We start from the raw sequence: 22,904 nt of genomic DNA on the forward strand, positions 1-22,904 counted from the left end.
CACACACACACCAGAACAACACAATAAGTGACTTCTGGAAAGTCCAAATATTTTAAACACCAGAGTGCATAAAGCTTATATTTCAAGATGAAAATTACCAAGCTGGAGCCAGACAGGCAGGTATGGTTTTATAATTCCAGCTACACTCAGGAAGTGGAGGCAGGAGGTCCACAGGTTCAAGGCCTGCCAATAGCACATAGGAAGTTCAAGGCATATTTAGTGAGACTCTCAAAATAAAAAGTAAAAATTGCCAAGGAGGCAGCTCAGTGATGGAGGGCTTACACAGAGGGTTTTAGGCCCCGAGTTCAAACCTCAGCACCACAGAAATTTTTTAAGTAAAGGAAAACAGAAATCATCTTAAAGACAAAGGCAGCCAAATGTAACTGTCAGGAACACATTAAAACCTGAAGTCAGCCCGAGGTCAGCCCAGCCATTAGTTTCAGGTATCTTCTCTCAAGTCAGATGAAGGACTGCCTAATGGACCAAAGTAACTAAAATTTTAAGAATAAAAACACAAATGGACTAAAACATTTAAAAAAATACTTACAAAAAATCCAGAGTGAAAGGATATAGTTTCATACATTAGACTTGCAAAGACCGACTAGACTGGGAATATTAGAGAATTGACAAGACTGAAACTCACTCTTTAACGGAGGGCAAAAGCCCTTTTCAGGTCCCCCAGGGAAGAATATATACCTCTCTTGAGATGTGGGGGCTGCGGTGGGAAAGAAAAAACTGGAAATTTATACTAAAACTGATACTTCCATGTTTTCATCATACTTATTCTCAAAGCTAAAAATTCCCCCCAAAGAGATTTTATCCTGAGGGGGAACTGGGTAAAGAGCCTGCTGCTGCCCTTATATTAAAATGTTCAGGGACAGAAGTTGGGAAGAAGTTGAAGAGCTTATCAATGGTTTATTTAAATAGGCAGCACTCTATGCACACAATCAAATGCTGCACAGACATTTAATATGATTGTATAGCTCTATACTTCCTGGCATGAAGAAACCATGTCACATTGTTAAATTAAACTGCTAGCTATAAAATGGCCCATGAAGTCTGGGAGCATGGGACACGTACTCTATACGTGGAGACTCTCTCTCTCTCTCTTTCTCTCTCTCTCTCTCTCTCTCTCTCTCTCTCTCTCTCTCTCTCTCTCTCTCTCTCTCTCTCTGTGTGTGTGTAGTATATAACATGCACAAATATTTATCCAAATCAGTAAAAAGCATTCTAATAGTGATCACAACCCTGAGGACTGTTGGAGTGACTTTTTGTCCTTTCATCAGTTTACTGTTTTTCCCCCACAGAGCACAATTTCCACTTCTTCAAAGGTTGAACTCATAAAGCATAAGAAATACAAAGTGTTAATCAAAAGTCTTTCTCCTCTCCATGTCACCCATCCACCCAATTTTACTCTTAGGAAGCTACTGTTAGTAGGCTGGATTTTTTTCTGTAGCCATTCAGAATTTATGCATAAATAAGAACATTTGAATATGTTATTCCTTTTCCTCTTTTATACAGAAGATAACATATGTTTTTCACTTTGCTGCTTTGGGTACGTGTGTGTATGTGATTGGGGATTGGGCCCAGGGTCTTGTGCATACAAGGCAAACTCTCTACTGCTGAGTTACGTCTACAACCCATGCTGTTCTTGTAATTGAGCAATATATCTTAAGAATGTTTGTAAGTTTTCTTTATCTGCTATGCTGAATTCTATTTGGATATCTCCTTCTTTGCATATTCATTTACTTATAGATCAATTTCTCTTTAATCCAAGTAAATAAAATTAGCTCTACATTGGGTAAAGTGATGTCAGCAATAAGGATCAAATGTCTTGATACCTGATGTGACCATCATTTTTGAAATATGCAAATCCCAAGATTATTCTACAAGAGCCCAGGATACAAGGTAAGTGGATCAACACAGTGATAAAATGGCAAAGTGGAAATATATTGTACCTTTCCATAAAACTCTCATGGGATAAAAGATACTGAAGAAATGAGCACTCCACCATGCCTGGTCACTTATAGGCTGCTCCACCATATTTTAGGAAGTAACATCATCTTCTTGGCCCTCCCTATACCTTCCTTATTTAATTCGTGACATACCCTACCATGTCCTTTTCTGTACACACTCCTGGTCCACTGCAGTCACCCTTCTGAGCAACACCCACATTTTCTTGGTCTCTGGTCTAGGTAGGTTTGGCACAACCACTTCATTGAGAGGAATGACAATAATATGAATGACATTTTAGTCCTCTAAAGGAAAGCAAGCTATTTCAGTGAAGCCAAGTGACAGACAGGACCTTGGTCAGGTTGCAGGAGCACCTTGTGTGAGAACTTTAACGGCAGGCTGAGCTGGTTCTCTTCTGTCCTGGGCATGTGGTCTTTGTGTCTAGTTCCTGACCCTGGTCAGGAGTTTGCATTATAGAGGTTTTGGTCTCTACTCTGTATGGTGAACAAGAGGATGCTTGTAGCTCAGCCATTAGGCTCTCTGCCATAGAGGCTTCACCACAATGGGTTCACACAGCCTTGGCTTCACACCTTTCTTTTATTCAGGAAGGTGCATGTGGGATGTGGAGTAAGATTTTAATGCGATGTGAAGTCTTGAAGCTAATAGATAACAAGGGTGAAAGTTAGGAAAAGTTGGAAACTCAGAAGAAAAAAAAGAGCTATACCTCAGATAGTTAGGACTACCATTCTGCTGAGCATGGGGTGTCCATCAATCACTGAGCCCTATAGTTAGGGATGCTTCTAATATTTTCCTTTCTAATTTTATTTTTGAAAACACACTATAAAATGGACTTTCTTTTTTGAGAGCATATTAACCATAGTTTATTATAGCGAGACTGAAAAGGGGGAGACAAACATGACAGAGAGAGGAAGATGAGAGAGAAGAGATGATGAGAGAGAGAAAGACGAGAGTAAGAGGAAAATGGACTTTCATTGGGTATTCTTTACTATGATTTTTGTTTGTTTGTTTGTTTGTTTTGATCTGCTAAGTTTAAGTCCAAGGTTTCATGCATGCTAGCTAAAGTTTCCACCACTGAGATGCACACAGACCCTTTCGGTTTTTATTTTAATATATTTTTATTTATTGTTTGACAGTTCACACATCTATGCAATATTTTATCAAATCCAACCCCCATTCCCTCCTAAATCCCTACTTGTTTGTCTCAATTTTAATTTCCTTTTTTCTTAACCCAATTAGCCCTTCTAGAGCTGCTCCCATTTATACATGTACAAATGTTAACTCATGTATGGGTTTGTTTGACTAACACCCCAGCCTGGATACAGGACAGTGGTTCTCTTAGGTTAGTGGTTCTCAAACTGTGGGTCATGACTCTGAGGGTCAAATGACCCTTTCACAGGAAACACACATCAGATAATCTACAGATCAGATATTTACGTTATGATTCATAACAGTAGTAAAATTACAGTTATGAAGTAGCAACGAGATAATTTTATGGTTGGGGGTCGCCACAACATGAGGAACTGTGTTAAAGGGTCCCAGCATTAGGACTGTTGTCTTAGGGCAACCCTACAGAGTACCTCCAACTTTACTGTTTCTAGGCACCTCTCCCTACTGTCCTAAACCACTAGGTTTTACTCTAGCTCATTGGTTTGCCTGTTTGAGTGTGTCATATATAACTGGAAACATGCAGTACATAACCTTCTTCTCATGCAGCAAGGCGGGTGCGATGCCTCTGAGACCCATTCAAGTCACTGTGTTTTTTAGGAGAATTTCACAAAGGTTTTATACAGGTGGTTTCAGGGCGATTGGGAGGAACCTTGGGTCAGTCCTGGGTGAGCATATTGGCGAGTAAAGATTGGAACTTACTGAAGCCAAAGTCCAGATACAAATTATGCAAAACCGATCAGGGGGAATATCTAAAAATACTGCCAAGCTGGATCTTTTCCTCCCATTTTTCATGGCTGTGTTCGCTTTCCCATGATGCCCCATCAATTTGCAATTTAAATCAGAATCACAGCTTTTTAAACCACTCAGACTTGGTAATGTCAGCCAGTCCCTCCCAAGCTGTTGATGGACCATGACAACTAAAATGATACAGTAATACGGTGACACCAAAGCCAGAATGGTGGGGGTGGGTCAGCACTTCCCAAAATGTGGGAGACTCAGCACAAATGCTTAAAAAGTGAAGTGGTACACACAGTCACCTTACTACCGCTCAATCATGTCATTAGCAATTTGCTTTCCCGTTTCACTACATTTGAGTCTACCACTGGCATCATGGAGAAAGTCTTCATTGCTAGAATGCCATTGATAGCTCTCTAAGTATGTGAGCATGTGAGTGTGTGTGTAGTGTATGTATGTGTGTAGTGTGTGTGTGTGTAGTGTGTGTGTTGAGGCCTTACATGTGCTAGGCAAGCACTCTACTACTGAGCTACATTTCCAGAAATCTGATTATTCTTTATTTTCCACCTCAACAGGGAAATGCTGCCTCAGCAGAGCATGGTGGCCAACAGAGCATGGCAGCCAACAGTGTTGGACCAGCAGTAAGTAAGTTGGTGATGACTGTGTTTATTATCTTGATTATTTTCTATTTCTGGCAAAAAAAACAAGGAATGTCATTAGTGAGGTGATATAAAGTTCGTGTGTGTGTGTGTGTGTGTGTGTGTGTGTGTGTGTACACTTGTACAGGGTCACCTACATCATGTTCATGTAGAAGCCGTATGTTGATGCTCTCCACCGTATTTGTTTTTAAAGATTTATTATTATTATATGTTACCTGCGTGCATGTCTGTTCACCATGCATATGTCTAGTGCCCAAAGAGGCCAGAGGATGGCATCAGAACCAGATTTATAGATGGTTCTGAACTGTGGATGCTGGAAATCAAACCAGGGTCCTCTGGAAGAGCAGTAGGTACTCTTAACCTCTGAGACATCTTTCCAGCCCCTGCCTTGTTTTTTTTCAGGCACAGTTTCTTATTCTGGAACTCACTGAAACTGGGCAGCAAGTCCCCAGGATCCTCTTGTCTCTATCACTCAGGGGCATGCCACTTTACCTGTCTTTTTGACATGGTCTGGGCATGGACCTCAGATCTCCATACTTGTGTAGCCAATAATTTCATGACTGAATCATCTCCACAGCCTCCTAAAGTTTCATTTTAAATAATATTGTAGAGCAAAAATGACGAAAGGTCATTAATAGAGTATAAAGTAAATGATATTTGTGGGTACATGAAAAATTCAATCATGAAGATGGCACAGAAATGGCACAGTATTAGCTTTTAGGAAGATTTCTGAAAGTCTCATGAATGCAGAGGTATGTGGACATTGTCTTAGATGCAGGGTGTAGCATGGGTGCCTTTTGGCTTGTCCATTGATGGCTCCTAGTACTGAGCACACAACCACAATATACCATCCTTAACACTAATGCTTCACTTGGTTTCAGAGAGGACCATGTTAACCTTGACAGTCCATTTGTTCTTGAGCTGTGGCTGCCTTCTCTGGTCATGACTCTATTCTTTCTCCAGTCTCATTTATCCCCCAACCTCCAATGGTTCTCTGTCTTTCTGTACATGGTGAGTACTGATCCACCAAGGTTCTTCTAGGATGATCTTTATGGTCCATTCCTGTACATCCCAAGACCTCTTCTTGTCAAGAAGATCTTTCTCTCCAGGATGAATTTCATCTATCAAACCTCCAGAATCCTTGGCATTCCCTGCAAGTAAGATCATCTCTAAAATATGAACCTCTAAGCACCTGTCTCATCCAGATGCTTGTGACAAGAGAGGTGTGGAAGAATGGAGAAACTGAGCCATTGTGAATACGGCATCATGAGCCTGAGGAGTGACAAGGCTTTGCAGAGCTTCCATCTCATGGTGAAGTAGCATGGGGCAGTGACGGTATCACAAATTCAGCATCCTACAGGGATGCCATGAGCATGCACATGACTGACAAGGAGGAGCAGAAAGACTGCTGGGGTCAATACATATCACAGCATGTCAGTATCAGAGGGCCAGTGGTGTCTGCTTCTGAACTGCTCTACCAGTTTTAAAAAGACAGGTGGCCCAGTGTCTTGGTTTTGGGTTTCTATTGCTGTGAAGAGACACCATGACCATGACAAGTCCTATAAAGAAAACATTTGATTGGGTGGCTTGCTTACAGTTTCAGAGGTTCAGTCCATTATCATCATGATGGGTAACATGGAGGCATGCAGACAGACATGGTGCTGGGGCTGAGAGCCCTACATCTTGACCAGAAGGCAATGGGAAGTTGACTGACTGTCATGCTGAAGGAAACTTTAACAAGAGAGACCTTAAAATCTTTCCCCTCGGTGACACACTTCCTCCAACAAGGCCATACCTCCTATTAGTACAACTTCCTTTGGGTGCCATTTTCTTTCAAACCACTATGCCCAGTAATACCCTGTCCACACAGTATTTTTGTATGAAGTTTTGAATCAGTAAAACACAATTACAAATGGAGAGTTCACCATCTATTTTCGAGGCAGCATCTTGCTGTGTATCCCAGACTATCCCTGAATGTGATACATAGCCTAGACTGCCCCCTAACTTATGACTCCCTACCTCAGACTCCTCAGTGCTGGGATTATAGGTGTGAACCACCATACCTATCATATTATAAAGATATATTATAAAGGCCTTTTTTAAATGAAGGAATGGAAGGAAGGATAGCAGGGAGAAGGAAGGAAGAAAGAAAAGCAAGGAAGAGAGGGAAGAATAGAGACAGAAGTGAATATTTGGTTATACAAAGATGTTTGAATGGGACTTAGGCCTTTGGGATGAGCCCCTGATTTTTGTTGGCCTACCACCAGCATCACTCATTCATTTATCACCCCCCAGAGCCCATGAAAACACTCCATTTTTGAAACATCGGACTAGCCACTCTGTGAGGTTCAGTCCCTGGCTTCAGCTATCAAAGCCATTTTCTGATAGCTCAGGGTGTCCCAATCCTTCCACATATTTCTCTTGACATTAGCCAACCAGTAGAGGTGCTCAGACATGACCTTATTTACACAGTTGTCATTTGAATGAGCCCCAAGTACAAGAACCTGTAAGTGCCTTTGACAGAGTGCCTGTCTCCTTAAAAAAAAAACTGACACAGTTCTTTCTTTCAACAAAATGACTAACACAGAGAGATCTAACCATTTTACCTAGGATTTCTGGTTAACCGAGATGTTCATAGTGCAGAAATATGAGAAAGGCACTCGGAAGGGGGTTGGGGCCACTACAGAGCTCTGCGGCGACTTAACTCATTTTTCACAGAATTAATAATTCAGATCCGTTCCAGCGAGAAGTGGCTATAGCTGCAGAGAGTTTAACCAACCACTTCTGAAGATGGGGATTGATCCTGGGAAATGCTACCTCCACTTTAAGCCATCTCGCCTGAGCAAAATGAAAGCTGTTAGATGATTTCATATCTTCATTAAAGCCATCAAAGCAGAAACACGCTGCAGAGAGGCTGCCAAGGCAGAGAACATTCCCTATGCTTCAGCAGGTTGGGGGAAGTCCAGGAGCGTTGGAACCCGATTATTTTAGAGCCACACTAGTGTTCAGTTCTTCTGGAAGGAAATCACAGGCATTGGCCTCTACTCTGGTAATGTCATCAAGACAACTATTTCGTCACATCTGTGGGTAGGGCTAGAGCAAAGTGGAGGATCTCAGTGGCATATACAAGTGACATGTGCCTTTTTGGGGCTACACAAGATCCTTTTTGAAATTGGGCTCCAAAGACCCCCTAGGAATAGGTGCTCTGCCATTGTCCACCTACTTGGGAATAAAGAATCCAGGTCACAGTTGAACAATATTCTTCGGTTAGTTCATCCACACTTGTAAAGGAATGCTTGAAAAGTCAGGCAATGGGTTGGATTTCAAAGAGTGAGGTTCAAACCTCAACCTGCCACTTGCAACGAACTTTAAAAGCTAAACAGAGAGAAACCACAGATTACTGTAGCTCAGCCAGTATCTTCATCGCCCTCACTGTCACGGTCTCCATCTTGCTCGACTCCTCCCACATACCTAGCTCTCATCAACGAATCCTGAAATCACATTTTCAGACCACGTTGGACATCTGCCACAGGCCTTCTCTGCCCACCATTACCATTGCAGCAGCCTTCTCCATTCCTGCTCTGGCCTTGCTCTCCCCATCAGAGCAGCTCAGGAGAGCCTGTTAAAACAAGTCAGGAGCTGGAGATGTAACTCAGTGGGTAGAATGCTTGCCTAGCTTGCACAAAGCACTGGTTCTGCCCTCAGTGCTGCAGGAAAAGCAGACATGGTGTGCCCCTGCAGTCCCAGCACTCAGAAGATGGAGGTAAGAGGATCCAAAGGCCAAGGTCATTCTTGGCTACATAGCGAGTTTAAAGTTAGACTGAGATGAGTGAGAACCTGTCTAAAAGCAAAAACAAAAAACCACATCACAGGATTCCAAAACTCCAGCCCCTCAGCTCCTTCTCCTTGACTCAGAGCAGAAGTCAAGGCTCTTTCAGGAGCCTCTAAGGCCCTGCTTAATCTGCCCCAAGCTGCTCTCCAAATTTATTACATGTTTCTCCCCCTTAGTGGACCCACTCTGACCACTCTGGTCCTGATGGTTTTGCCATTACTCCACATCCCAGATGGCATCAGAAGCTTTGCATTTGCTTTTCTCTTTGCTGGAAGGTTCTTTCCATTAAACTATAGTGTTCTTTGTCTCTGTACCAGCTTCAGGTCTTAGCTCAAGTACCATCTCAAAGAGACCTGTTCTAACCATTAACCAATGGCAGCTGCAGTCCCTTGCCCCTACCAACACCTCTCTCCCTTCTTCCTGTATTCTCATAGTCATACTTAGCATCATCGGACACAGACCTGCCTTGCTTGTTGACTGCAGAGAACATGGACTTTTGTCTGCATGTCTCACCCCATTCCCTCTCTCTAGTGACTACTATAGAGTCTGGTACATAGTAGGTGCTCAATAGGCATCTAATGAGTTACTGGTCGCCTCTGGACAGACTCATAAACTCAGCCATGCCTCACATCTGAGCAATTCACTCAACTAGTATTTCTTGAGGATCTACTGTGTGTCAGACTCCACACTGAGCTGTGGGATGTCAGAATAAATGAAACAGGCAAGATCTCTGCATCCAGGGAGATTTCAAAGTCAAAAGAGAATGATCAAGAAACATTTGAATTGTAACAAGAGCCTGCAGTGGACAAAATAAGGCAGTGAAGAAAGTTACCGAAGGTTGAGGAAGAGGAGCGGGCTTCCAGTAGGTGGCAAAGGAGGGCTATGTTTGGCTTCCTTTTGTCTTTGAGAAGGAGACACACATATCATCTGAGACCTGTATTACAAAAAGAACCAAGTCTATAGAATGCTGGGGAAAGAAGAATCCCAGGAGAGGCAAAAGCAGCTGAAAACTACCTCAAGCTTGACTTGTGTGTGAAACTGTCATGGGCATCTCAAAATCCCACCATGTGAGAAGCCAGATGCAGGACCTGTGTTCTGTGCATCTTTGTGTCATTAGTATTGAAATAAATAAAATCTCAATGACAGTATCAATAGTCAATAAACATGGTTAATATTTGTTGGACATTTTTCGTACATGAAGTGCTTGAAGCACTTTTATTGGCCATTGAACACTTTGAACACATACTGCTTCCCTATCAGAAACTCAGTATGATTGAGACCCAGTGTGCACATGGAACACTGTGCCAAAGAGAAACAGTGAGCTGGTGGACACATACCCAGCAAATGGTGGAGCAGAGATGCCAACATGGTCCTCCCTATTTCAGGGTCTGAGCTTTTGATTGCCGTTTACAACTACCCATGATCATGATCCATGTCTACGGTTTGGCTTTGTGCAGTTTCTTGTATGGTGTTATTTAAACTTATTAAATAAGAAATCCCAGACTAAAACAATTTGTAAGTGTTAATTGTTCATTACAATGAATAACATGAGGGTGTTTGGGAATATTTGTTTACACTGTGTGAAGATGTATCACTGTAATTGGTTTCATAAAGAGCTGAATGGCCAATAGCTAGACAGGAGAGAATAGGCAGGGCTTCTAGGCAGAGAGAGGAACTAGGAATGAATCTAGGCATAAGAGAGATGCCAGCAAGACACTAAAGAAGTTGGACATATGGTACAGAGGAGAGGTAACCAAGCCATGTGGCAGAATGCAGATTAATAAAAACAGGTTAATTTAAGTTATAGGTACTGATTGGGAGAAATCCTAAGCTAAGGCTAGCCTTTCATAATTAATAATAAGTCTACTTTGTCAATAATTGTAAGCTTGTGGCTCAAAGAAAAGTCCACCTACACAATGGCATGTCTACCTTTTGTATTCTAAATGGGAAGTAAATCATCATTTTATGCAGTGTATCCACACTGTATATGCTACCCACCCATTGTCAGTAACTGCCTTAGTTATCATATTGACTATCACAAAGTTATTGTTTCAGTATTACATGCCTCCCACAGTTTTAGATGTTGGATGCTTGGTTTTCAGATGGTGGCACTAATTTGGGAGGGTCTGGAAGCTGTAGGAAGTGAAGCCTAGCTTCCAGAAGTAGATCATTGGGGGAACACTTCTCTGAACACTTGCATGTGCTTTGAGTTTTCATTTTGCTTTTCTCTTCCAATCATGAATACATCATAGGAACCTAAAAAACCCAGAGGCACCAATGCACTCACTTAAATTGGAATTTTTACAAACTTCAGACATGTTTCTCTTGATGTTGGCCATGTCCTGTGTGTCCTGCATAACCCACACAATACCACTGTATTACATGGAGGAGGAAAGTCTCAGCTTGATGCCAATATTTCCTTAACCTTAGTGTCTTCTGGTAGCTCTGCTAAAGACAGAGAATCCTGTTAACTTGGAGCACTCCAGCATGCTCTTTGGTAAAACCTCAATAGCACAACTTTGTTTCCAAGCTGTCTGCTTTGAGATCACTTTCAGAAAATAATGCTGGCTTTCCATTTAGGGTGGTTTATTTAAACAAAGTTGCTTTACAAATGTATTTACTTGAAATGTATTTGCATAGAATGTGTTAGGTTTACAAATGTATAACATCAGAGGGATCCACAAAATGGGGGTTTTGTGATTTCTTCTCAAAAGAGGAGGCATGTAGGAATGCCCTTTGTCACTTTTGAGCTGCATTTTATCCATATATTAAAGTGTGCCATTTACTCTAAAATAGGAACTAAAAAAGTGAAGCCTCATTCTTGATGAAAGATTGTAATTTTCCTTTACTGAAGAATTTTATTCATGTATACAATAAATATGATTATATCCACTAACTACTTCTTTCCACTAACTCCCTCCATAACCTCCTTAACACACAAGATTATATTATTTTTAAAATTAAGTTTATTTTTTTAGTTGATGTATAAAATATTTTAAAATGTATATATAGATGGCAGCATGATTTGAATCTAGAAAATGTTGCTCAAAGACCATGTATTTAAAGCTTGCTGTTTCTGGTAGTGGCGGTACTTTTTAGAGAAGGGGTTGTTAGTATTCAGGCATCTGTACTGACCTGCCTTTGCGGTTCTGACAGAACATGTCCTCAGCTGCAGGCACTAAGAGCACCTCCTGTGCACATTCACTCTGTTCCTTTTTAAAAGGGCCTGCTCACCTCCTCCCCCTTTCTCTCTTCCTCTATCTCTGCTTCTCTGTCTCTCTGCCCACATCTCTCTTTTCTCTTCCACTGCTCCTGTCCCCAGAGGCCAGTTCCCTCCTGGCTCCCATCCCCCTTTTCCCATTCCCTTTTCCCTAATAAAAAACTCCTCCACATGAGTTCTGTCACATGGCATCTTTTTCTCACTTGCAGCTTTTAAAATTACAACAGGGGTCCTATAAGGCACAGAGGCCCCTGAACCGGAACTGACCTGAAACTCTCCTACTGAGTTTGTAGGTCCTATTGTACCAGAAGGCACCAAGCAGGGTTCCAAAGGTAAGCCTCCAATTGTCCTACCCAGCTATGATAGCCATGAATCTCACCAATGGTCAGCAAACCATGGATGCGGTAGTGGGACACATACCTAGTGGCAACCAACAGCTCTCTAATTAGACTGAAGACCTACTCAACAAGAGGGATATCATGCCTGCTACTGGAAACCTACAACTGCCACAGAAGAATCCCTAACTACATTAAAAATATTGATCCTTACACCCACATAGAAGTGTAGTTTTCACTCATTATCAAGGAAACTTCTCTTTGTGAAAGATCTCTGGAGAACCTTACAGAAAACCTAAACCAATCAAAATGCAGAGTTGTGGATGCCACTACCAATGGATACCTCTACAAAACACTCTTGCACCTAAGGCTCAGGACACATCTCAGAAGAGAGGGCAGAAAGACTGTGGAGCATGTTTACTGTGAGATTTTGTAACATCAGGAGCTACATGTATGAAATCTCACCAATATGACTGCCTAAACATGGCACGAACAAGGACAACAACAATAGACATGCTAACAGGGATGGGGGGAAAGCCCAGGGAGCCTCAACCCTACACAAAGAATTGCAGGCAACTAAGGAAGGCTGAGAGCAGAAGAAACAGTCTTTCCATGGGATGAGCACACCAACTGGTTATCCAGTACCAAGTGATGAGTCATGAAAACATACCTACAATTAACATTACACAAACTGAGTCATTTATATTTATATATTTAGGAATATATGTACATGTACATATATGCATGTAACAACAAATAACAGAAAGAGGGACTATGAATTTGAAAGAGAACAAGAGAGTATTTAGATGGAGAAAAGAGAAGGGGGAAATGATGTAATTATAATATAATCTCAGAAAATAAAATAAGTAACTTTTTAAAAAGAGGTTGGGTACTGTGGAAGGTGTTAGGTCCCTTACGTGTTCTTGGAGAGAATATTAGGAATCTAGATCCTTTTTCTCTGTCTCCTGTGTTCCCAGCTATGATAATAGGTCTTCCTCTCCCTAGTTTGCATGTATCATAAGAATGGTGAGTTGAAACCTCTGAAAATATGAGCCAAAATCAACATCTTCCTTCTTAAGTTGCTTATCTCTGGTAGTTTGTTACAGTAACCGGAGCCTAATATAAGGGGATTAATTACCACCTGCTATTTTAATACACATATACATTGTGTCATATGCATGTCAGGTTCAATATACCCATCTCCTCATTTATCACTTCTTTATAGTAGAGCATCCAAAATTCTTCTGGTTTTTTTTAATAGTAGAGTGCATTATTGTTATCTTTATTCACTCTACAATGCAACCACTCACCATAGCCTTGTGCTCCTGTCGCTAATTTAGAACTCATGGACCAAGCCTCCCTCTCCCACACTCTACTCAGTCTCGGCTAAACTCCATTACAAGTTTAAATGAGATCAGTGAAACACACATATTAAGGAAATGATAGCAGAGGTGGTACACTATAATGACTGAACTCTAGAAAATGCTGGATTCGTCCCTCCAAAATGGGAGCTCTGCCATGGATTGGAAGATGGTAGTTGGTAGTCCCCCTAGATCCCACCTAGAGCAGAGATGGGAGCTGTAGGCACTGAGAAAGAACCATTGCTAGCTCCTCCTGTTGAAAATTTAGGAAGACACAACAGCTAATGTGTACGTAGGAACTCTACATGATGCCAAAGCCCCCATGACCAAACCAGCACATCTGGCCATGTCTCCTGAGAGAACGTGCTCAAGCAGAGCCTTCAGTTCCTCACCCTGTCCCATTATTCCACAGATAAAGCCCTGGGGAGTGAAGCATTGGACCAACAGCCCAGCTGTGTAGCCTGACAGGCAGCAATTACCTCTGAAATGCTAAGTTATTTCCACTCACTGGTGGCTTTTACCCACCTTGTCAAGCTGCTCGTGGACTACAAAGCACTTCAGCCCATCAGTGCAGCCCATTAGGAGAGAAGAGTGGCAGCAGAGCCAGCCCACAGCAGCCTGGCACTGAGCCTGGCCAATGGTGGGCGTTTGACAAATAAATGGATTAACCTACCTCAGAGTTAGCTCTGGGGGAAATGGTGGGTGCCACAGACTTAGTTTGGCTGCATGACCTTTTAGACCCCTCTGGCCTGACTCACAGCCCTAGTATCTGCTTATCTACCTTCCTCTTCCCTGCCCACTGGCTGTGAGCCATCACACAGAGAGCTGGCCTCTCCTCCAAGTCCTCCAGCAGATCCGGATCAATAGGGAGCTGTGTGCTTCCGCCCCTCCACACCCACTCTGTCACTCAATCATTCAGCAATGATTCATGGAGGGCTAACCACGGGAAGAATGCTATTCAACACTGCTGAACACTGGCTGCAGAGAACATTAACAACCACTCAGGAAACAGTACCTACTGGCATTGACTGTGCACCAGAACCAATAGGGGCTCTTAGGGCATGCTTCCTGGTCTATGTAAGTAAGTGCCTCTTTATAGCTGCCCATGGAGAACATCACAGAGGAGCACCTCTGTTGGGCATCTGCCCCACACCTTCCTTAGTTGCAAAATAGATGGTTTCAGGAAGATGGCATGGGTACCACTGGAAACTTAAAAATGAATACAGCTACCAACAGAGACCCCTTGCTGCCGGCAGTAGAGATGCCATGTTGGAGATTTTCCATGTAGTCAGTTGTCCTTTGGAAGACCAATGGATTTCAGGATGACTGCCATGCTTTCAAGGCAGAAAGACAGCTTGGTGAGGATCAGTCCTGCAACCAAGGGGGAAGCTGAGTGTTTCATGGAAGCCAGGACATCCACCATTCGTTGTAAGACATTCTAATCTCAGAAAGGTTAAAACGAAATAACAAAAACCAGCTATGCTTCTTACTTTCTCTATTAAATGATACTTCTATTTTAACATTACAAACAGTCTTAACTGTGTGTTTTTTGTGAAAATCTTAGGGCCTGGCAGGGTCTCCTTCACTCCACAAGCTCAATCAAAGGCTTTGGGGACATCCAAGTCTTTGTTCCCAGCTCCTCCAGTTCCTTGAGGCTCCAGAGAAAGGTGAGAGAAACTCTTCCCTCCCAATCCCTCTTGGAGCAACGTCAGCTTCTTCATTTTGAATGTTCCTCAGTACCTGAGAAGAACTGTACACATGTGGAACAGACTAATAAACCTCCAGTGTGCTGCAAGGCTGACAGATGGAGGATCTCCAGACTTGATGGTTTCATTTATTCAGAATGTGTCACACTGCCCTGGACTCAGGTAGGAACACTCCTCATAAAGAAAGATGTTTGCACAGGAGACCACACACATGTAGAGGCTGGGGGTCGCAGATCACCTGTACACACAGTGAGCAGAGGTTGGTCTGTTGTGTGTGTTGAACAGTTTGCCGTAAGGTTGCAAAGCCTTCTGTGTTCTCTTCTTCATGCAGAAAGCCCCTGTCTCCTGCCTGTGGGCTCCCTCCTAATGCCTGCTGAGCCAAAGTTTGGCTTTGCTGCCTCATACGAGTCACTGGTTTGGATGAGCTTGATAATGTGATAGATTTCATTCTGTACTTTTCATTCTCTGTCTTACTTAGACCATCACCTCTGGGGCAAATCCTGTTTCTGATTGTTAAACAGTCCCAAGAACACATTGATGATGAGCAAGAAAGTAAGCAGAGATGTAAGATGAAGTCTAACATTTATAACAGGTTCATCTATCAACATTTGGACACTGGTGCAGAGTCAGTTGTCATGTATTAACTTGTTCCCTTTGTCATTTTAATGTGTTTAGACTCTCTTGCTCTCCACATGTGCTAGCAAAGCTGAGATGCTGGAAACAAAACTCACCTTCCTCTTGAACCCTAAACACTCCTGGACACAACACCACTTATATTTCTTTATAAATGGTGATCATACTGAATAGGCTTTATTGGAGGCGAACTTTGGTAAAAACAATAGTATCTTATGGGAAATCTTAGGTCTGTTGAATATTTCCACATCAGGTGTCATACACGGTTTTTATATGATGTAAAACACCAAGTCAGGCATAATTCTCATTTTTAAAGGAAAACAGGTATGCAGAAATTGGAGGTGAAATTTTATCAATGCAAGGTTAGGAAAGAGAAGATGGTGGGGAGAGAGGGGAGAGCAATACAAGGAAGAGAGAGAGAGGGAAAGGATGGAGAGGGTGAAAGGGTAAGAAAAAGGAAAGTATGAGGAGAGAACGTGGCTCAGTTGGTAAAGGGCTTGTAGCACCCACAAGCATGAGGGTCCTCAGTTCAGGTCCCCAGAACTCACATAAAACCCAAAACCCAGTAGCCAATGCCTGTGACCTCTTCCCTGAGTGGGCATTTCCCTGGAGCTAGCTTGTCATCCTCCCTAGTGGAATCAGTGAGTTCCAGGTTCAGTGAGAGACCCTGTTTCAAAAAACAAGAAGAAAAATGACTCAACTTCTAGCTTCCACGCATATACTCACATGTATGCCTGTACTAACAGACACACACATACACCACACACACATGGAAAGGGGGAAGTGTGAAACTATTTCTTTAGCAACGTATTCTTCAGCCCCATTTGGAGGCAGCAGCAGGTACAACACTTAACAGGTGTGTTAGCAGTAGCATTAATGGCAATAATAGCAGTAATTGTGACAATAGTAATGACACCATTGGCTTGTTTTATATATCAAAAATTTTCCCATGGAACTTTCATATGTTCATTCTTCAAACCTGGGATAATTATTATGGGCTCCATTCTAGGAGAAGGCAGTTGAAACTCAGGGCCATCACCCTTGTCCAAATTGTACAGCATCTGAAGACATCGTCTCTGGCCTTTAACACAGTGGATTCTGCCATAGAGCCATTATCAACCTAGTATAAATTTTCCTTCTCTTCTGAGCAGCTAGGGCTGCACCCCTACAGATCCATATGCTGTATCTGGGAGGAAATTTGAAGAGGGGACCTCAGGCCAGATACACAGGTGAGGTATGAGCCAGAAATGAAATCACAGATGAGTCTTAGAGAAATACCCCTGCAAATTGCTGCGCTTTCTGAAGGTGGCCTGGATCAGTGGTTCCCATGGAGAGATTAGAACCTAGGAATAAAGAAGGTAAGGGCTCTTTAGGCTTGTCCGTTTTTCTGATGGTGTCCCTCTGGCTATAGCAACTCTGCCTTCATAGAGGAGGTCTCACCTGTGGCTTGAAGGTGGTGATTCTTATTTTTCCATTATCTGTCTGCGTTTAGAACTTCTGGACTAAGAAGTGATCCAGGGCTTCAAAATTGGCAGGAAATCATGGACTCCACTGCATGCATGCAGCTCCACCCCAGGAAACCCAGGCCACAACAGTGAAAGGCCCCTTGAATATAGACTGTAAAGATTCCCAGGAATCCCCCCATAGTTTCTGCAATTGCTACATGCCACTCTAGGATAAAACAGAGGGAAGCAGCACCCAAATAGGAGAGAATATTATGTTTTGTGGAAACAGCGATCTCCATGTGGAACCCTTGACCCTGAAGGTGCTGGTTTGCACCCCTGCCCCCAGAAAAGAAGTAGAAAATACACAACCCTTTCCTGAGTGCTGTGGACTTCCCAGCTTTCCTGGGAAACTGATGGGTATTATAGTTATGACCAGACCTCCAGATTAATCTTTCCTTTAGAAATATCAAGAAGGGGGTGGGGGAGGGGAGAGAGAAGGAAGTGGAGCTGTCAGTGTGCTTCATGTTAAATAAAACCTACCAAGATTCAGCTGAGAATTTTAGCAGAATCGAAATGTGCTAGGGGAAGAAAAAAAAGGCATGGCTCCCATCTCCAAGGTTCACAGCTAAGCTGGCTTCGAATCACACATGCCAAGGTTAAAAATAAAAAGCAGTCATCCCTGAATGACACAGACTCCAGAAAGGAAGCCTGAGGTATGCTGTTTGCTGGAGGAGGGAGGAACAGAGAAGGAGAGCCTGGGCTCAACATAGAGGTGTTTATGGGAGAGCACAATACCTAGAAGCTAGATGCTCACAATTGTGCTATTTTGCACTTAAAAATCACTACACGGAGGAAAAGGTTTCATAATGATCTTCCTATATTCCATCGAGGAAACCCTGGCATACAAGGAGTGTGGCTGACCTCCAGCAAGGCACTAGTGTTCAGTGTTTCTGCAGCCTATCCCTGGGGTCTGGTTCAGACAGTAAACACATAACTAGATGAAACACCCGTGGGTGTTCAGAAAACATGGTGGGCCATCAGCATTGGCATGAAGCCACACCGGACTGCGTGCCAACTGTCCCTTGATTGGCTCCACTGCAGATAATGTTCCTGGGTCTTGGGGACAGCATGTGTCCCATCCCTTGCTCCTAACAGCCATAGCTTCTGCTGGCTAGGGCTAGCTGAAAAGGGTGACAAGTCACTCCTGAGGGTTCCTCTTCTTTGAAAATTCAGAACTCTTTGTTATGACTTCCTTTGGATCATTTTCCTAATGAAATCATCCTTTGTCCAGTATGCTTATGAGTCCACCGACTAAAGGGTCTCCTTTTATGTGAAAATAAAAAGAAATAGCCTCCACAGCTGTGTCAGCTTCCATGGCATCTCTCTGCAATTCCATTACTATGCAGAACTGTCTAGAATATCTCCAGGTAGATTCCCTGACATCTCAGAGGTCCATACATTATACTCTATCCCCAAAGGTGCCCTGGATCAGTCCCGCTGTGGACCTATCCTTCACGCCCACACCACACAGGGTGTAGAAGGCCAGTGGACCCTGGAGGAATGGAGAGTGAACGCCTCCAGCTCAGTTAAGCCTCATTGTATGTCCAGACACCACCCACTGGGCCAAATGGTAGCCAGCAGAAGTCCAAGGGAAGAGCAGGCATTCTAGGCAGGCCTGCGTATTCCTAGGATCCTGTCTAGCCTTCCTCTTAAGTGCCCACCTGTCTTCCAAATTCCTCCTGTTGGTTGCTATTTTAAAAGCACCCCCAACGCTAAGTGTCATTTTTACATCTTTCAAACACTTAAAAAAAAAAAAAAAAACCTTGGCAGGCAAACAGGGCAAGAACTATTTTCCTGCCCCTTGTGATGGATGGGGAAAGAGAGGCTGCCAGAGTTTGAGAAACTTGCTCACTCTAAGTGCCAGAGTCACGAGTAAAACCCAAGATTCCTTCCTTTCCTCCAAGCTCACTAACCGAGGACTAGAGCGGCTAAGGGAATGAACCCCAGAATGGTAGCAAATATTTGCAAATAAGACTGGCATTCTCGAAGGATCAGACCTTGTTTCCTTTCTCATTGCAAGAACTCGGGGCACACTCTCATTTTGTCTTAAGTATGGGAACCTATCAAGGCAGAAACCACCCCAGAAGGCCTTTGTCCTGGTTTCCTTTCCTTAGCTTCAGGTGGTGCCACCGATCAGGGAAGACCAGCTCAGGGCCAGAGTAGGACTGTGGTCATACAACCCTTCGCCTTGGGTAAGTAGCCCCATCCACCCTAAAAACTGGACACGGAAGCCAGCTTCCCAGCCAGCACCTATGTTTGACTGAAAACACCCCCTTTCTTCCATGGATTCCAGAGACAGGAAGGAATGTCCTTTCCATTTACACTTCAAAGAACCTTGTATGGAGAAGTTCTGGGTGGATCCTCCTACAGTAGTCACTCACACCCCCTGCCTGCTTAAGAAAGGCAAGGGGTGGCTCCAAGGATGGTGCGCTCACAGTGGAGCTGTGGTTGCCTCCCTTACCTGTACCAGTCCAACCCTCGGCCGTAGTTCCTGTCGAAGAAGTGGGGCTCGGTGCCCAAGGCCCGCACGTCCGGATGCACACGGATAAACTCCAGCACCGCCCGGGTTCCCCCTTTCTTGACGCCCACAATGAGGGCTTGAGGCAGCCGTTTGGTGCCCACTTTCGGGGAGCCCGAGTGGTTGGACCCCGAGAGGCGTGGTGCTGGAGCAGCGGCGGCCGGTGCGCTGGGAGCGCTGGATTCACTGGGCGTCGGCCCCGGGGAATCACACGGGCGGGACTTCGCCAGAAGTTTCTGGCCGCTTACGCTGGGGCTGCGGAGGCAACGCGGCGCGCCGAGCAGGCGGCTCTGGCCCAGACCGTCGCAGCAGCACAGGAAGCTGTAGCACAGGTAAGTGCAGGACAAGGACAGCGTGAAGGCGAAGAGCAGCCTGCGCGCTCTCCGCGGCTGAGGTGGCCCCGCGCGGCCCAGGACCCTATAGGCCATAGCTCCATGGGCCCGCGCCGGGGGTCATGGTTTCTGAGGTGGCACCTGCGGCGGAGCTGTTATGTGGCCCTGCGATTGCCTAGAGGGCTCGCGTGGCGCTGTCCCCACCGTGCGGGTCGGGTGTTGGGGATGCCTTCTCCTCCGGGGGTTGCTGGCCTGGGCTAGCACCATGCCCAGGGGTCCCAGGGACGGTGGCTCCTCGGGAACCGGGTGGCTGCATTGCCAGCATCTCCTGGTGCTAGGCGATGGGAGCTCCGGGAAGCCCGGCGGCTACTGGCACTCTTTGACTCTCAGGCGCGTTGGGTTCGGAGCGCGCCCAGTGCCCGAAGCCCCATTCCGGATGCTTGGAGCGCCTTTCATGGGACGCTCGGTGGCCGCGCGGCTGTGCCGGCGGGAGGATGCGCGGACCGGACGGTGGCGCTGGCGCCGGCCCCGTTCAGGCTCCTCGGGAAATGCCGAGTGGAGCGCGCTGCCGGCTCTATTTAAGGAGTCGCCTGACGTCAGCCGCGCGGGTCCCCCGAGCCCGCGCCGCGCCCGGGGACCTGGCCCGCCCCTTGCACCCCCACTTTCTTATTCCGCTCAGGTAAAACACCGCCCCAGGCCCTCCCCATGAGGACCGCTCCCTAAATAGTATTGGCCAGCTTGGAGAGGTGAGGGTAGGGTGGCCAGATACACCGTGTACTCATGAGGGAGACTAGACATCCCCACTACTCTGTCCTCTGGACACCTGAGTCGAGATTACGCCAACACCCACCCCAGACAGACCTGGGTGCTGATGCAAGCACCCAACCCTGAGCCTCGGTTCCACTACACTCATCCACATATGCACCATGCATGCACTACCACAGGAGCAAGCTCACCCTAATCCGGACACACCCCATCACCCCACAGAGGTGGAGGACACCCCTAATCCGAGGATAGGAACATAGCAAGGACACACCCCATCCCCAGCCATCTCTCTGAACCAAAACACACAGCCTGGAATCTGGCATCGTTCAGTGTGCGCACACGCCTGGGACCCGGGCGCACACTGTAAAACGGATGGGTGGAGGAACCGAGCATGAGTGAGATTCCGTGACTAGTTACCAAGCCCCCTAGCACCAGCGTGCTGACTCACACCCAGGCGGCTTGCTCTGTCTCGCACCCATGGAGCAGAAACCTCCACCCGACTGGCACACCACCTCATCCCGCCCCACTCCCCGCCACCCCCGCCCTCCTCCCCGCCCTGGCCTGGAAGGAAAGCGAGCCCCAGAACGGCAGACTTATTCATCCTTTGGCGGCCGCCCCCTAGCGGTGGACTGCTCCCCAGGGAGCTGTCCAGGGTACCAGACGCTGTATAATGGCCTGCAGTGATTGTCAAGTGACTTTCAGGGAAACAGTTCCCAATGACTAGCCCCAGAACATGCTTGTGTGAGGAACCCCAGTGATTTCCTGAGAGATCCCACTAGCACTTGGTTAGAACCCTGCATCCCAGGTGGGAATGCCTTCCCTTAAACACTATGACAATGTTCCCAAAGTGAAGGCTCTTCAAGATGGCTGGATGACCCCTCCTCCACCCTCAGGTTCCATTAGGCTACCGATGTCTTCAGGGCAAGGTCTGGGCATTCTTGCTCAAACTAGGAAATACATTTTCCCCAAAGCCATGCCCATCTCTAGAAAATTTAGACCAATCTCTCTACTGTAGGCATTAACTACTAATACGTGTTAGCATGTCTTAAACCATCTAATAACTGTTAAAGCCTTCCATAGTATTACCATTTTCCCACATTTCTTTGGATTATTTTAAATAATATTTTATTTATTCTGAGATTTTCATATTACCCCCAATCCCAGATCTTCCCAGAACCCTTTAAAATTTTGCCTCTCACTTTCATTTCTTCTTCATCTTAGAAAATAACTTGAGGTCAGTGAGTGATTCCCATAGATGACTGGGCATGGGGCCATCCACTGGGACACGGGCAACTTACCAGTAGCCACACCTCTGAATGAAAAGGATTCCCCCAGCAGCCAACCACTGCCAATATCTCCTCCGTCAGGGGTGTGGTCTCATAAGCTCCTTCTCCCTTTATTCTGGAATCTTGATTGGCTTGATCTGGTGTAGATCTTGTGCAGGTAACCGTGGACACTGTGAGTTCATGAATGCAGTGGTCACAGACATGTTCAGAAAGGAGCACTTCACAGCTCTCCTCCCCACTTTCCAGCTCTAACAGTCTTACACCCGTTCTTCCACAATGTTCCCCTTGGGAGGCATGGGATATAGAGGTCCTTTAGGGGCCGAGCACTCATAACCAGGTATTCTCAATACTTTGACCAGTTATGAGTCTCTGTAGTAATCACTGCCTACTGTGAAGGAAGGGTTCTCTGCCCAAGGGTGACAACTGCACAGACCTATGCCTTTATCTCCAAGTGTACTCTGCACTTTAGAATCTTAATTCTAGCAATAGCTAACATGTATCAAGTGCTTGTTTTGTGCCATAATGTGCAAACCACTTAAAAGGCTTTACTTCATTTGTCTTTGGAGATAGGTATTATTATAGGCATTATTATAAGTCCTAATTTACCGAGAGTGAAAAGAGGTTAAATAAACATATACTCAGTAATTGGCAGAGCTAGGATTAAACCCAGACAGTCTGGCTCCAAGATTCAAGGTTTTAATTACAAAGCTCTGAAGCTTCTGAACTTCCTTTGAGCATTATTCACATAATTCCATCCCAGGCTATTCTCCTGGATATGAATGAATTTGTCTAGATTGCTATTAAATCTGGTAACCAGAACTGGATGAGAATTCTAGGTAAAGACTGAAAAGTTCAACAGGACCTTTGATAAATTCT

The 22,904-nt window shown here is 44.8% G+C and overlaps 1 protein-coding gene across 1 annotated transcript in view; it reads right to left on the bottom strand.

Annotated features, from left to right (window-relative positions):
- The window catches only part of Hs3st2 (heparan sulfate-glucosamine 3-sulfotransferase 2), a 98,227-nt gene extending 77,692 nt beyond the window's left edge, over positions 1-20,535 (bottom strand). The window contains exon 1 of the mRNA XM_005064462.4: positions 19,589-20,535. Coding sequence (XP_005064519.1) covers positions 19,589-20,073 — 485 coding nt within the window. The 5' untranslated portion in view covers positions 20,074-20,535. The remainder of the gene's footprint in view (positions 1-19,588) is intronic.
- Between the last annotated feature and the right edge of the window lie 2,369 nt (positions 20,536-22,904).

The sequence above is a fragment of the Mesocricetus auratus genome, unplaced genomic scaffold (assembly GCF_017639785.1).
Source record: "Mesocricetus auratus isolate SY011 unplaced genomic scaffold, BCM_Maur_2.0 Super-Scaffold_4256, whole genome shotgun sequence".
Classification (NCBI taxonomy): Eukaryota; Metazoa; Chordata; class Mammalia; order Rodentia; family Cricetidae; genus Mesocricetus; species Mesocricetus auratus.